Raw genomic sequence first — 15,053 nt, 5'->3', positions numbered from 1 at the left:
GAGGGTGCAGGAGAGTGTGGAGGAAAATCATCAAGTAGGGGAAGTCTCCACCGTGGAGCTGCAGGCTCCACCAAACTCCAAAAGGGCAGGGATGCACCTGAGAGAAGAAATGCTTGGTTCGTGCACATGCATAGTTAGTAACACTTGGCTGATGGTAGTATGCGGTGTGAGCATTTGTTTCAAAGATAGTGTGTGGTTGGTTGAAATTCAAATGGTTGTGGAGAGAAAAAAAATCCTACATCATCTAGAATTGGTTTTACTCTTGACTGTACAAAAACTCTAAGATTTTTGGAGAAAGTTTCTTTCTAAGCCTCATCTGTAAAATGCATTTAATAATTCTTTAGTTGTTCAATTGTTGAGAAAACAAAATTCACATAATTAATGAACATCACGGTGCTCTGTACACAAGCAAACCCCTCAATAAATCAATGTCACTTGAATTTATTTTGTGGACACAAACCTTGCCATCTCAGGCTCAGATATTTTTCTCAAACTTTGCTGACATGGCTAAGTCAGCTGCAAGTGTTTTCTGGTAAGAAAGAGGAAGGCCACCTGAAATCCAGAAGATGCAATCAACAAAAGAATACTACAGTCAAATGTTGGATATATTTGTAGGATTTGTAGAATTATTTCGCGTTCATGTAACTTTGTAAATATGGTTTTCTAATCACGAGAAATGATGCTTAGAGTTCTAGAGTCTCCTTTCATGTTTGTGCAGCAGTGTGCTTATGCCCTGAGAAATAAAAGAAAAGCAAACATAAAGCAGAAACTCACTAATTCAAGGGTCTGTGATTATGTTCACAGTATCCACTAATGGTTGTATATTAGCCTTGGCGATACATGACCGGAGTTCTGTGAGGAAGGATACTTGCTCAAGACAAAACAACAGTTTGGTTACTCTTTCATCTCTTTTTTCAATTCCCTTTAATTTTCCATGCAAATTTCCTGTACATCTATGATTTTTATAGCCTTTGATGATCTAGTCTCTGATCTGTTCCTTTTTCCACTTTTGTTAACTAATACTTTCCACCTTTCTTGTATCAGCTGATTTTTAAATGTCAGACAGAGAAGATTGATTTCAGAAGCTATATTTAAAAACGATGTCATACTTAAACAGAGATGTGATAATGGCCAGAAAGCTATTTCTTAGTTTCTTTTCAGCTTTGTTTTGGAAGAAGAAGTGCCGTCATTTACACAGTATTCTGTGAATTAAAGGCACTCTTTCTACTGGGATCAGAAGCGCCATCCTTAGTACTGAAGTCAGCCAGAAACTGTGTCTGAAACTACCCTAGAAATGCTGTGGGAAGCTGAAAACCAAGACTGTAGCATATTATAATAGTCATTAATTCTCAAGACGTGTATGTTTTTTGCCCATGTTACCCTTTCTTTCTGCACATGTCCCCAAGTGCTTTTGTTAGGGGCTAACATGGTGTATGTATGAGTTAGTTATTGCTACAGAACTCAATGTTTAAAATTGTATACTTTTATCACTTTTCATGGAGCTGCAGATCTTCTCAGTGGTCCTCAGATCTTGGCTGGTTACTCTTATACCTGCCGTCACTGTGTCTAGAGGGCAGTATTGCTGATCGTTTGTGTTTGCTGTCCTCGGCTGGGCCAAGCTGGGCTGGGTTGTTCTGTGATGGGAAAATTGAACTGTCCTCCCTATGATCATTTGTCCTTTCTCAGGCAACTCAGGTTGGTTCTCCCAGCAGTGGTAGAGTTCCAGAAAGCACCTGGCTATTTGTAAGACTTCTTGAAAATTTGCAAATAACATCAACATTATATCACTTTTGCTCTTGTCTATGGACCAAAGCAGATTGTAAGGCCAGCCTAGATTGGAGATAGAAGAGTAGACTGGATCTTTTGATGAGAAAGACTTTCAATCACATTGCAAAAGAGCAGTGGAGAGGTAGATGATCAGGGCTACATTTGCAGTTCTACTATGAGGCACTTTTTTTAATGTCGTACTGGACTGTGTGTTTTATGGCTTGATGAATGCTTCCATATATACGATCTCCCTTGGCTTGTGTAGGAAACCTATAAGGCCAATTTCATTCACATTATCATGCTCATTTTCCATACATGGAAACTTAGGTCTGGATCGGTGAGTGGCTCAAAGTTTCACCATAATTAGGACTTAAATTTAGTTCTGTCTTTTCCAGAAGGAAAAAAAAAAATGTTTTGACACATTCTTAAATCCTTTACTATCATAACATGAATTTCTGAATATTTAACTTTTATTTCATTCACTCATTTATTTAGTAAATACTAACTGAGCATTTTCAGTGTGTCAGGCACTGTGGTAAGAGGCTCCCTGACCTCTGTGAGCTTACAATCAAAGGAGGCATGCATATAAACACGTAACTCTAACATCACCACCACTCAGCAAATCCATGTTCTCTACAACTGCCTTCCTCTAAAAAAGGGTCAGTTTCCTTTCTCAGCAGTGCTGCAGAAGAGATAGATAACCCTCAAAGGACGGACCAAAAAATGTTGTAAGGGGAGGAAGAGCATTTACCTATTCTTAAATTAATAAATATTCTAATATGTTAATATATTACACATATATAATAATCATGTGTGTGAACAACCATCTGTATCCTAGCACTGGCTCAAAGAAATTTTTGACTTAGTAAAAGTGTTGTTATATAGAAATTCTAAATTTTATAACAATATCACCTTCCAGGACTAACTTGGAACTATCTTCTTTTATTATTGCTATATAATAACAAGAATGTTATAATAATGTTATAATAATAAGAATGTTATAATAAAAAGAATGCAGATTCTTTAATAAATTACACGTATAATCTAACTATAGGAACATCTCTATGTGTCTAAAGAATTATCTTCTATGCACGCACAGTTGGAGTATAATTTATAGTACAGTAAAGGATAGTTCTTGATGCTAGTGATAATCTCCTAGATATCTTCCTAGATCAAGGAGCATTCCTTTTCCAGAATTCACTTCTGTGTGGCTATAATCTGATGAGATTCCCCCTTCCTCTGCTTTTCTAAGTCAAAGTTTCTTGGTTTTTTGACATTTGGCCAGCTTTTTAAGTTATTGAATTTTTAACATTCTTACCAAACCCACGAGAGATTCTTTTCCAGAAGAGAATTTGAATAGAAAAAATGCATAAAATGCAAAATAAATCAGTGCCCTCCAGTTGTTGTCCCTCATAGCACAGAGTAAAGATGCATTTTTAGGAAAACATGCTGGGTAATTACAACTCCTCCACTTGCCAGTTTATCTCTGTTAAACATAGTAAACATCTCGCTGCTTAATTTGCTCTGTCAGCCATGGCTTTTAAAAAACTGGAGCTCTCAGGCAGTTAAGATTTTATGTCTGCAATATAATTTCACAGGCAGTTTTTTTTTTTTAATTTTGTATTCTTGGCTCATTTACAGTCAAATATCTTCCACTGCATGAAGCTTAAATATTTAGGCATTGAGGTAATATACACTTTTTATCATCTGTCAGCTTAGCTGTGGGATGTGAGCCTCGTATTCTTGATGCTTCGGGCTCCTATCAGTTCAAGAGTTTGTCTCCTGGGTTCCTCAGGGCTGTTCTTTTCCATGTCCCTTTAGGACTGAGTCTTCAATACACGGCTGAATGAATAGATATTCAAGGTAGTTCAGCATGTATTCCTGTTGTCTTTTCCCAAGAATCTAGTTGCTGTAATTATGTGATAATTTTTATTTTATTTTATCAGGTGGATGGTTTCTCCCCCGAAAAGGCTTGCGTGTGGAGTCTCTCACATCACATTTCGATAAAAATAAATGGGTGCTCTTTTGGTCTCCTTGCACTACCTTGCATTTGAAACTTATAGACGAAGGAGAAAAAGAAGGGAGGCACAATTCAAAGCCAACCGAGTTCTTTTACTCTTTGTATTAAAAGGGTCTTTAATCACCTGGAGGTCACATTAGCAAGCTGGCTGCTTTTCAGAAAGCCTGTGTGTCACTAATTGGGTTTAATCCCTTTGAAAATGGAAGATACAGTATAAAATCAGTAATGCAAATAGCTGTCAGTGCCACAAGGGAAATTCTGGGAGTGGCCATGACTCTTATGTTCTCCCAAGGGAATAGGGGTGTCATTCTAAGAAATTGTTTCTTTTCTGTCATTAGTCAAGGTTCTAGTTCCCTTATTCACAGCATCTACTAAAATGAAGGCGCTCATTGAGAACCTCGTAAAGGCATTTAAATGCACAGGGAAGCAAGCCAGTTTTCTTGCAATTTATGGATCACTCATAGCTTACATAGGAGCATATATCTCCATAGGCTTAATAGTCAAGAAGCAAGTGAGGTATCAATAGCTTTCCATGATGCTTTATATCTGAGCCACTAGATTCACAATGCATCCTTCTATCATTACCCCAGGGTCCGCTGGGATCCCCTGTAAGTATCACTCCACAAGTAAACAAAGGATTGACAGAGTGAATTTGAATATTGCTCAGAAAGGCTTACAAGTTACATTTCAAGGTGCTTTGGTCTTTGGTTATTCTGTTGGAAGTATTCTACTGATGATGGGTAAGAAAATGGGAGATTCATTAATTTCCTTCCTGCAAAAGACCATCTTTATTTAATAGGAATAATTTGGTTTCCTTTTAAATTATAAAATTGTTGTGGGAGAAGTATTTACTATATTTTGATTTTTTTTTAAATTGAAATGAAGTTTAAAAATAAGCAACAGCTCCAATTCAAGATAAATAGGTCACATGCATAGTGCATACGTATCTGTCACTGAAGTTTTTAGGAGTCTTTTTGGGGACGAATTTCTGAATCAAAGGGATAAATGTCAGAAGGTAAATGCTCTTGTATATACAGCATGCAATGAAAATCGGAACTGTCCCTGTTCACCGTGTGAAGGCAGTTTCTTTGCACTTGACCTGCAGCCATGGGTGGGGGTCTCTGGAATGTGGTTACTGCAGTATTTCACACACCAGTTTAGAAGACTAAAGTTGCAGTGGCAGTGTGTCTCTGTCTCACTAATATGAAAATACTGCACCTGTTAATTGATGGTAAGAATAATTTTAAAGAGAAATCATTTTAAGAAGATGCCCATCTGACTCTCTTTTAGAACCTGAATATATAATTTACTAAGCAGAGTTTGCAAGTGTTCAAATTGCAACTGAGAAGACAGATTCTCAGTTCTTAGCTTATTCTGTGAACCTTAGTTTAGTGTCAGTCTCTTTTGCCTGTTCTGACTGCCATGAACCCTGGTGAGCAGTCCCCCATCCAGCCACCCTGGACCTCAGAGATAATTACTCTTATGTTCCAATAGACTAGAATGTTCTAACATGGCATTAGAATCTCTAAAATGCTAACAAATCGTCTTCTGACTCCAGAGCTTTGTAAAGAGGCACAAGTGAACTAAGAGGTGGGGACAGTTTCTCTCCTTCTCCTGCTTTCCTGTACTGTGCCCTGTGCTGTGAGGGGAATTTTCTTCTAATGTCAGATGCTCAAGGGGAACAGGTTAAGAGAGAGAGGACATGGGACGTAACTTCTAGTTCCTTGAGACTGGGTTTCTGAGTTCTGGCGATTTGAAGAAGCAAACATTGCCAATTTTAGCCCCTTGAACTCCAGTGTGATCCTACCTTTATGTAACCTTCACAGCTATTAGATATGGCCAGGAAGGTCTGAAAATGGGCATGTGGCTGCTGTCCCTCCCGCCTCTTTCATCATACATTTCCCTACCTCCTTATGGAGGGCACGACCTGAAAGGGTTTCATGCTTAAACTGCACCTTGTAGCTGCCAGAGAGGCAGAGGCAGGCCCTATGGTGTCTGGAATGAAAGTTAATCTTTCTTTCATGCCAGGCTGTGGTGTCACTCAGTTACTGAATTTGCCCTCACTTAAATTTAAAAGAAAATAACTGTTAGTAATAACCCTGAAATTATCTGAGACAAGCTGATGAGCAGTGGCTGCTGATCAGCACCACATCTTCTGCTCAAGTTTCTCAGTGAAGTTCTCAGTTGGGCATCTCTTTGTGTGTGGGATGGAAAAGCGTAACTGTACTTTAATAAAATAGGTTTCAGCAGACGGGTCTGGGCAGCCTTTTGGAAGATTCTGCCTGCTGGGTTTAATTTTAGATTCTCATCCTAGCTTATTCAGACAGCCATCAGCAAGCCTTTTATTTTTTAACTTTTTTTGTCTCATTACCCTTTGCCATTCACTTGTTGGCAAGAGAGAGAACAAAACTGGATGGGGGTGAAGAGGAAAGCCAGATTTAGCTGTGCCATTTACTCCTACTTCTGTGTCCAGCCAGGAAACAGACATGTGGAAAAGTTTCCACCAGGCTTTCTCTGAAAACTACGAGCAGAGAAGGGGTAAGACCATGGGGAGGCACCAGCACAGCAGAAATCTAAAGTGAATTTCTCATTAGCTTGTGCCTTAGCATCAACAGGGCAAAACTTTAGTGAAAATTAGATGGTTATATTGAGTGCGCACAGAGAACCCCTCAAATTATTTCTCTTTAGATTTTACTTTACGCCACCTTCCACAGATGCCTCCACTCAACCTACAGGGCATTTTCTTTTCTTCTACTTGATAAATCCAGTTTGCCCATGAAATAACTCTTTCCGTCTTTGTCTCAAAGCAGACTTCCTTTCACAGTTGCTACAAAAAGTTGCTATGGGGGTTCAGGTATTGTCCTATGCCTTTTAAAAGTATATAAACTATATAATTCTCTGTTGATTATAAGGTCTACAGGGACCTCATGGTCATTGTGAATTTTTTAAAAAGAGCTCTCTAAATGAATTAGTAATTTTTGAGATGTGAATTTAAATGAAGTAATGTGAGACCACAGAAGGAATGATACACATATGAATATGTATATTGTGCTGGTATGTGTGTATGTGTGCTGCCAAGATTAGCAATTACCTGTAGCGTTTGTATTAAAAGATGGGTTGTGGGGGGAAACCCCAAGAGAGATGTGAATTCTTATTTAGAAGGCCTATTATTTGGAAACATCAACTGATTCTCTTTGAAGGACACTATGGCATCTCACACAGCTTCATCTTTGGAATATTGCTTTGGTAGACCTGGCCTTTTTGAGATTTAAAAAGAGGGAATTTGATGGGAGGCTTTCCTCTTTCCTTAAAAGAAAAACCTAGCATCACAAGCAAGGGAATAGGGTATTTCCTGCTGTGTAAGACTAGCTTGCATCACTTTCTCATAAAGTCTGTCATGCCAAAATGGCAGATTGAGCGTGACTTCAGAGTAATAACAGGAAATGGCAAAGCAGCTTCCCATCAGGAGTGCTGAGAGGAAGTCTGGAAGTCAGGCTAAGATGAATAAGCTAAATCAGAATAAGACAAATGAGAATCAGATCATGAAGGAATGGCAAGGTTAATTAGGGAGCTGTGATAGTCTATGCTTATAAAAGTACTGCAGAAGCATGACCGAAGGTTTACCTGTGTATTTTTCACCCTACTATGAGAAGTAGAGAAGCAATCATATACCATTTATTTAGTCCTGATAATACATGGATAGAAGTCCCAAAGGATATGGCAATGAGCTATGGGATCGAGAAGCTAAAATATGGCAAGTAAATGAAGTAGGACATGGTTTTATATAGAAGAATTCAAAGTGTGGTGATTTTTCATGCATCAGTAACAAATTCATTTTAACTCCTTGACAAAGACAGTCAGCTTTCTTCCCTGGTTAAAAATTCTACCTGCCACCTCTACTTATTGAATGATGTTATATTTATGAAGTGCTATTTGTGTGCAGTACACCGTGAAATAGATGTTGTTGGTACAGATTTTTGGTGATAAAAGATATTGAGTTTGAGAAAAAAATTTAAATTTTTGATAGCTGAGATCCCAGAAATAGGTACTATTTAACTGAAAAACATCATGGTTCATAGATGCATGTTTGAAAAACTGGTTCCTTGGCATCATTCTTCTCAGAGGCTTTGGCGCCATTTCCAGAGGTCGACTTATGGGCAAAATGAAATTATTGATTTGACCGATTCCATTCTGCTCTATAATCAGCAGGAAAGGGCTAAGACATGAAGCTGGGAGCCAATCCCAAGATGCAGGTGGGATAATTAGATAAATCTCGTCAGTGCTGGAGTACATGGTGGTCATTCTGTATTTCTTTCCCTTACCTTAAAAAAATAACCCCATCATTCACTTCAGAGCCATTTAAAATAGTCTGAAGGGAAGCATTAAGCCAGTCCAAGATTTAGTTTGGAATTTTCCTTTCTGATTTAATGCACTTCCTCCAGTCGTTCACTAGATGGAGTCCCAAATCAATAGAAAGTCTGTGCCATTGCTTTGGTCCAAGAGGAAGACAGAAAAACAGAGCTGCCCTGTAACTGATCGAACTTCTCTCCTTTTGGCTTCCAAAATGTCTGATCCTTTCACCTCTATCTGACGAGTAACTAGTTCTACCTGTTGTTGAACTTTTTTGTAAGTTATACTTGAAAATATTTCTGAAGCTCTGACAGGCAGCGTTTTTAAGGCATAGGCGTTTTCTGTGCGGTTGGCAGCTTGTTTTATGAGATCCATCATTAGTTGCCCCACTGATCTAGCCTACTTTGTGGATCAGGAGCAAATTCATTTTTACTCCTTGACAAAGACAGTTAGCTCAAACCACAGACCACAAGCCCTACAGGAATGAGAATCAAGTATTTTAGAGTTAAGGGAACTGATGGGTAACAAATAGGAAATATTTGCACAATAAAATGAATCAGTGGGAATTAAACTCTCTACTCCTATTTAAATCTTCACTCCACATTCTTTTAAATGTCAAAGTAAGTGATAATTTAATTTTTAATACTGAAAAATTCATTTGACTCAGAAAATATTCTGGACATCATCTTTTCAAAAGAATTGGATTCAAAGGTTTGCAAAAATGTCCAAAGAGATGCATGAATTGATACAAATTTCTTATCTATCAAAATGACTAAACATTGTGGTTTCAGGCTCTATTTTAATGCACATTTCTCATACTGTCTCCTTCCCCCTACTCTGTTATTCAGATAGTGTAAGTGTGCTGTCATTTTGACAGGTGTGTATACAGTTGATTCATTATTGTCAGTAGTCAAAGAGACTGAACTTGGTTTCCATGAGATAGTTCAGGGCTGGAGGCAGTGCTTCAGACAACACTGCCAGGTGGTCAGAGGCTGAATGCTAAAGCCCCTGTAAGGAAACAGTGACCTGCTTGTACTTGTGATCCTCTGGCTGTCATCTTAAACAGAACAGAGCCTGATTCCAATCAGTGGTACTGATGAGATGCTTCATGTGAAAGTTAGTTTAGCCTGTGATAATGAAAATCATCCGAGGGGCAAAAAGCAAATTACAGGAACCTCAAAGGCACCACGCTACACAGACAGCCCAATAGGCAAGGCACCCACAAGGACCTGTGAGGATGATGGAAAATTCTTGAGAGAACTGTTCTCTCGCTGAGGAATCCTTTCCATTCTGCTCTGCCCTTCGATGCTTAAACTCACACTTCATTTTCCCTCCTTTGTGTTTCCTGACCTTAGGAACATGAAAATACAACCCTGGATTTGTAGAAAATGATTTGTGCATGTGACATGTTTGGTTCAGTTTCAGCTATTTTAATGGCAGTTTTTTCATACATCCCCAACTTATACACTGTTTTAATTTGTTGACAGTCATAAGTGTAAGAATTCTGACAATTTAGGATTAGAATGATCCTAAGCCAAGGAAAATGTACAAAGTTGAAAAACAAAGAAACTTCTTACAAGAAATGTCTGCCTAACTATTTCTGTATTGCCCATTGAAAAGCCCCTGTTGTTATTTACTCTGCCTCCCATAAAAATACTGGCAGTGATGACTAAATACTAATGGGACCCCATGGAAATATTGATTGCTCATGCTTTATTTTTTTAAATTTTATTTAAATAGAAATAAAGCACAACAGAAAAAAGGGTTAGAAGTAATACAGAACTTCAAAAAAATAAACAGTAAGAAATCACTAGTTGATAAAATTACATATTGTCATCTTAGAAATAGTTGTTCAAATTACAAAATTAAAGCATACAAAGTGCACATTCAAACAGTGAGACTGCAAACAGTTCTGGTCAAAGATCCAACAAAAACTTAGTAATATGGTTATCTATCTTATGCACTTAAACATACATGCAGTTATATCATTTAGAGCACTTTCTTTTCCTCTCTTTTTTACAATAACAATTACACATTTTGGGTTTTATTATTCCTACAGTTCTTATTAGTTTTTTTAAGAGAATAATACCACATGTGACAAAACAAAATGGTCAAAACAAAAGGATGGACATAGTACATGACGTAAAAACAGAATAATAGGAGGTAATCAACAATGGTTACCATAATGTAAGGTAATCAACAATGGTTACCATAATGCCTCTTGCTATCTTCAAAAGAACTGCCCATATCATCAGGTATAATAAAATTGAACAAAACAGTACAGAACAAAACCAATAAAAATGAAACATTGGAGACATCACACAACTCAGAAGAAGATAATAGTCAAATCAGAATGGGTATCATAGTGAATTTTATTGTCATCAAAGTGGTTGCCTACACCTCAGAATTGATACTATCAAACAAAACAGAATAGAGTAAAAGCAATGAAAACAAGACAGTGAAAGCAATACAAGGCTTCAAATCAAGTTAACACAAAATCAAAAGTGATTACTGTAATGTCTTTGGAATAGCTGTCCATGCATCAAATTTAATTCAAGAAGACAAAATGAACAGAATAAAACCAAACTAAACAAAACGATGAAAACAATATGAGTTTCAAATCATGATAAAAGATTAACAATGGCCACTGCCTTCCCTTTTTAGACAATTCCTCCACGTTCACTGTTGTATTCCACTAACTCTTTTAGTTTTTAGATTAGGGAGGCAGCCTACTATTCACCTAAGTGATTCTGAAACTTTTTACCCCTTATCATGATTTCAAGTTGTATACATTTACCTACAAGAGCCTCAAGATTTTCTTTCTTTATAGCTCAGTAGTTTTCCATTGTATAAAAGTGTTATGGCTTTCTAGCCAATCTGCAGCTGATGGGCAAGCTACCCCATTTTTATCTGGTTCCCTGTCACACAGGGCATTGTTTTCTCATCTTTGACTTTCAGTCTATAAATCCTCTTTTGGGTTGTGTTTCTTACATAGAGCATATTGATAGACCCTACCTCCTGATCCACTCTGCCTGTATTTTTTTTAATTGGTGAATCGAGACCATTTATATTACTGATTATAGCCAACTATCTCTGCCATGTTATTTTTCTAACATTGGTTGTCTACTTTTCCCCTTCATTCCACTGTCTGCCCCATTCAGTGAGCCCCCTCTGCCACTGTTCTTAAACATGGTCATTTTTTTGTCTCTCTCTAGAATGTCTTTCAGTATTTTTGGTTGGGTTGTTTTGGTGGTCATGAACTCCCCCAGTTCCTCTTTGTCATGGAAGTATCTTGTTTCTCCATTAATTTTGAGAGATAGTTTTGCTGGATATATCAGTCTGGGTTGGAGGTTATTTTCTTTCAGGTCTTAGAGTATTTCACTCCAAGATCTTCTTGATTTGATGATTTGTGTTGAGAAGTCTGCTGTGATTCTGATAGGTTTTCCTTTATAGGTGATCTGTTTCTTTTCTCTGACAGCTCTTAATATTGGGATCTTGATTATTATATGTCTGGGTATAGATCTATTTTGGTTATAGCTGACTGAAGTTCTGTATGCCTCATATATTTGAATATCATTTCCTATTCCTATGCTTGGAAAGTTCTCTTTAATTGTTTCTGTAAATAGCCTTTGTATTTCATTTGTGTTTATCCTTGCTTCTTCACTCACATTTTTTATTTATTAAGTTATAGATCCTTTTTTTATCTTCTAGCCTTTGTATTGTTACTTCCTAGTTCCTTGTTACTTTTAAGAGATCTTTCCCTTTGGGATCGCAAGCTGCAAACCTGTTTTCAAGGTTTGATAGTCTAGTTTCTTTCAAGCAGTTTCACCAACTTTCAGTGGAGTTCTTAATTTCCTGATAGTTTCTTTGAATCTGGTTCATGTGTTCTAAATTTTTTTATATTCTTCACTGAAGCTTTCCCTCCTTTTTCTATGCTCCTCTATTTCATCTGTGTCTTCTTTAGAGGTGCTTAGCATTTCTTTTATTATGTTTCTCATATATTCTTTACCTGTAATAGTATTTTTGTTCTAAGTTCTTTTATAGCTTCATGGAGTTGTTTCTTTATTTCAGTTTCTGTTGCTTCAAAAACTGCAGGTGTGCAACTCCTGATCTCTTCTGTGTTTACATCTTCTGGACCAGTACTACTTGGGTTGGAGGCCAGAGACTGCCTTTTGCTTCTTCCTCTTGTCATGTTCCTGGTTTCTTTCAGGCAAGTGGGTAGCAGGGTCCCTAGCACTGCCTGTATTGGTTATAATTACTCTGAAGTGTGTTGCTTAGGTATTTCTGCTGTTTGCTGTTTTCCCCAGTGTGGGGGATAAGGTGTCACTTTGTAGGCCCAACCCCCTCTAACCTGCAATTTACAATAGCCGCCCTGGTATGCGAGAAGGAGGTAGAACGGGAATGCCCGTTCTCAGTGAGCCCTCACCCTCTGGAATCCATACTGTGAGCTGGCTTTGTTTTGCAGAAGTCTTGAGGAAGTGGCTGGCCACCCTTTGTGACACTAACAGCAGACAAATTAACAACATTCTTGAGCTAATGAATTTCTTCCTGGGCTAGAGAAGTTGTGAGAACTGGTTGTGATTATTTACTTCACTTAGATAGTTTTAGAATAAACATTGTAGTCTGTCACGTTGTAGCTTGCCACAAAGAATGCCTTTTCACTACTTAATTATCTGGGCTCTGTGAATTGATCGGGTTTACTATATATGAATCCTAAAATAAAGATTGTGCGTACAGTGCAGTGCAGTGCAGTGTAACGCGGTGCAGACAGCAAAGGTGTCTCTCCTGTCTTTCTTTTCCAAGCGCTGTACCCCCCGTGTCCCGACAAGGCGTGCGTGTTTACCTTGCCCGGAGTTCAGAGTGCTCTAGACACTCACGACAAGTGGCGCCCGAATTCAGGGACTCCGAAGGTCGCTTAGGAAGGTAAGTATAATTTTATTACGGGGAAATGGGACAATCTGCTTCCTCTCCTTTCTTAAAAATTCTTAAACATTTATTATCTATATATGGCATATCGCTCAGGTCAGCTGACTTGGATATGTGTATTGATACAATTAAAGAATATAATCCTTGGTTTCCAGATGAAGGAACTTTGGATGTAGAAGTATGGAGGAAGGCAAGGGTTAGTATAGAAAGGGCTATGCAACAGGAGGAAAAGATTCCTTTACGTTTTTGGGCTATTTGGTCGGTTGTGTACTCTTTATTAAAAGCTATGGAAGATGAACATATTGTAGAAAATCTTCAACTAGAAATTAAGCCAGTTATTCAGGAATTGCCCCTCACAGAGGAGGAGCAGAATGTAGTTCAAAATGACGCTATCGCTTTAAGTAGTGAAAAGGCGTCCAAACCAAAAGTAAAATCCGCTACAGCCGACTCAGCTTTAGCTGCCGCAGCAATATCAAATTATGACAATCGCCCAATTTTACAGGCTATACAGCATTTAACACAAGAGGTGAAACAACTCTCCGTTAAGCAGAACCCGCCTGTAGTTCCCTCTGCACCTCCTCCATCTAACCCTAATTGGAGTAAAGCCAAGCTAGCTTTGGCTGATTTACCAAAATTAGGGGATTCTGATGAGGAAAAGCCTGCCTTTGCTTTCCCTGTAATCAGGCCTCAGCCAATAGATGGAGAGGCAGTTCCCCCTAGATGGGAAGCATTTAATATGGATGATTTAGCAAAATTAAAAAAGGCTGTAACCCTTTATGGCCCTCAGGCTCATTACACTAGAGAATTAATAACATCAGTAGCAGATCACTATGGTAATCTTGCTCCTTATGATTGGAAAGCCTTGGCCAAAATTCTTTTAAAGGAGCCAGAATATTTACAGTGGCACATGTGGTTTATGGAAGGTTGTGCGGAAAAGGCAAGACAAAATGCTGACGATCGAGATCCGAATATTAGACTCCTTTCTTATCCCATGCTCTCTGGTACAGGTTTCTTTGATACTGTTGAGCATCAGGCAGGAGCTCCAAGAGAGATTCATGCTCAATTAAAAGATATTGCTTTAAAAGCTTGGGATAAAATACGGCCTAAAGGATCAGAATATGGATCTTGGGCTAAAGTTCTGCAAGGAGCCAATGAACCGTATGTTGAGTTCGTTGCAAGACTTCAAAATGTTATAGAAAAAACAGTAGTGGGACAAGACTTACAAGAGCATCTCTTAAAAATGTTAGCTTTTGAAAATGCTAATGATGAATGCAAAAGGGCTTTAATTCCAATAAAAGATACTGGAACGATTGACAATTTTATAAAACAATGTAAAGATTTAAATTCAGAATCTAGGAAAATGCAACTGTTTGCTGAGACCATGGCAACCACGTGGACTAATTGGCAATCTAAAAAGGAACAGTCTTTAAAATGTTTTAATTGTGGTCAGATAGGACATGTAAAGAGGGCCTGTCCAAAACTTGTAGGCAATGATCAAAAAAAGAGATCTAGAGCTCCTGGCTTATGTCCAAAATGCAAGAAGGGAAATCATTGGGCTCGTGAATGCAGGAGTAAACAAGTTAATTCAGCTGAACAAAAGGGAAACGGGAGAACGGGCCCTACCCCGGGCCCCGGACAAATCAATGGGGTAACTCTACCGTATTCTCCCTACAGCCAGCCACCCAACACAGTGCCGCAGTGGACATACCAGCCTTAAAAGATGTAGAATTAAGAGGAGGACAATCTCCCGTGAGAATTCCTACAGGAATTTTTGGTCCTCTGCCTGCGGGAACTTTTGGCTTGCTCACGGGTAGATCTAGTTTAAATCAAAAAGGCATTACTGTTCACTTAGGAATTATAGATGCAGATTATACTGGAGAAATTCAGATTCTGATGTCCTCACTTACAGATTATAAATTATTAAAGGGAGAACGTATAGCTCAACTCATTTTACTGCCTTATATCCCAATAGGATCCTCTGTTGTTCAGC

General features: G+C 38.2%; 1 protein-coding gene across 7 annotated transcripts in view; it reads left to right on the top strand.

Moving 5' to 3' along the window:
- Window positions 1–15,053, top strand: part of Gadl1 (glutamate decarboxylase like 1) — a 183,150-nt gene that overhangs the window by 137,579 nt on the left and 30,518 nt on the right. The window contains exon 15 of one of the 7 annotated variants that reach the window (XR_010050090.1): window positions 12,941–13,060. The exons of 5 other annotated variants lie outside the window; for them this stretch is intronic. Coding sequence is in view for 1 of the 2 variants with exons in the window: in XM_063257085.1 (XP_063113155.1) it covers window positions 12,233–12,247 (15 nt within the window). In the remaining variant the exon portion in view is untranslated. Of the gene's footprint in view, window positions 1–12,232; window positions 12,913–12,940; window positions 13,061–15,053 lie in introns of those variants that run through there. One more of the 7 variants, XM_063257085.1, reaches the window with a different exon arrangement.

Source organism: Cavia porcellus, unplaced genomic scaffold (assembly GCF_034190915.1).
Source record: "Cavia porcellus strain 051 isolate PalLab524CR breed Dunkin Hartley unplaced genomic scaffold, mCavPor4.1 scaffold_10, whole genome shotgun sequence".
Classification (NCBI taxonomy): domain Eukaryota; kingdom Metazoa; phylum Chordata; class Mammalia; order Rodentia; family Caviidae; genus Cavia; species Cavia porcellus.
This window is presented reverse-complemented; position numbering and strand designations above follow the sequence as displayed.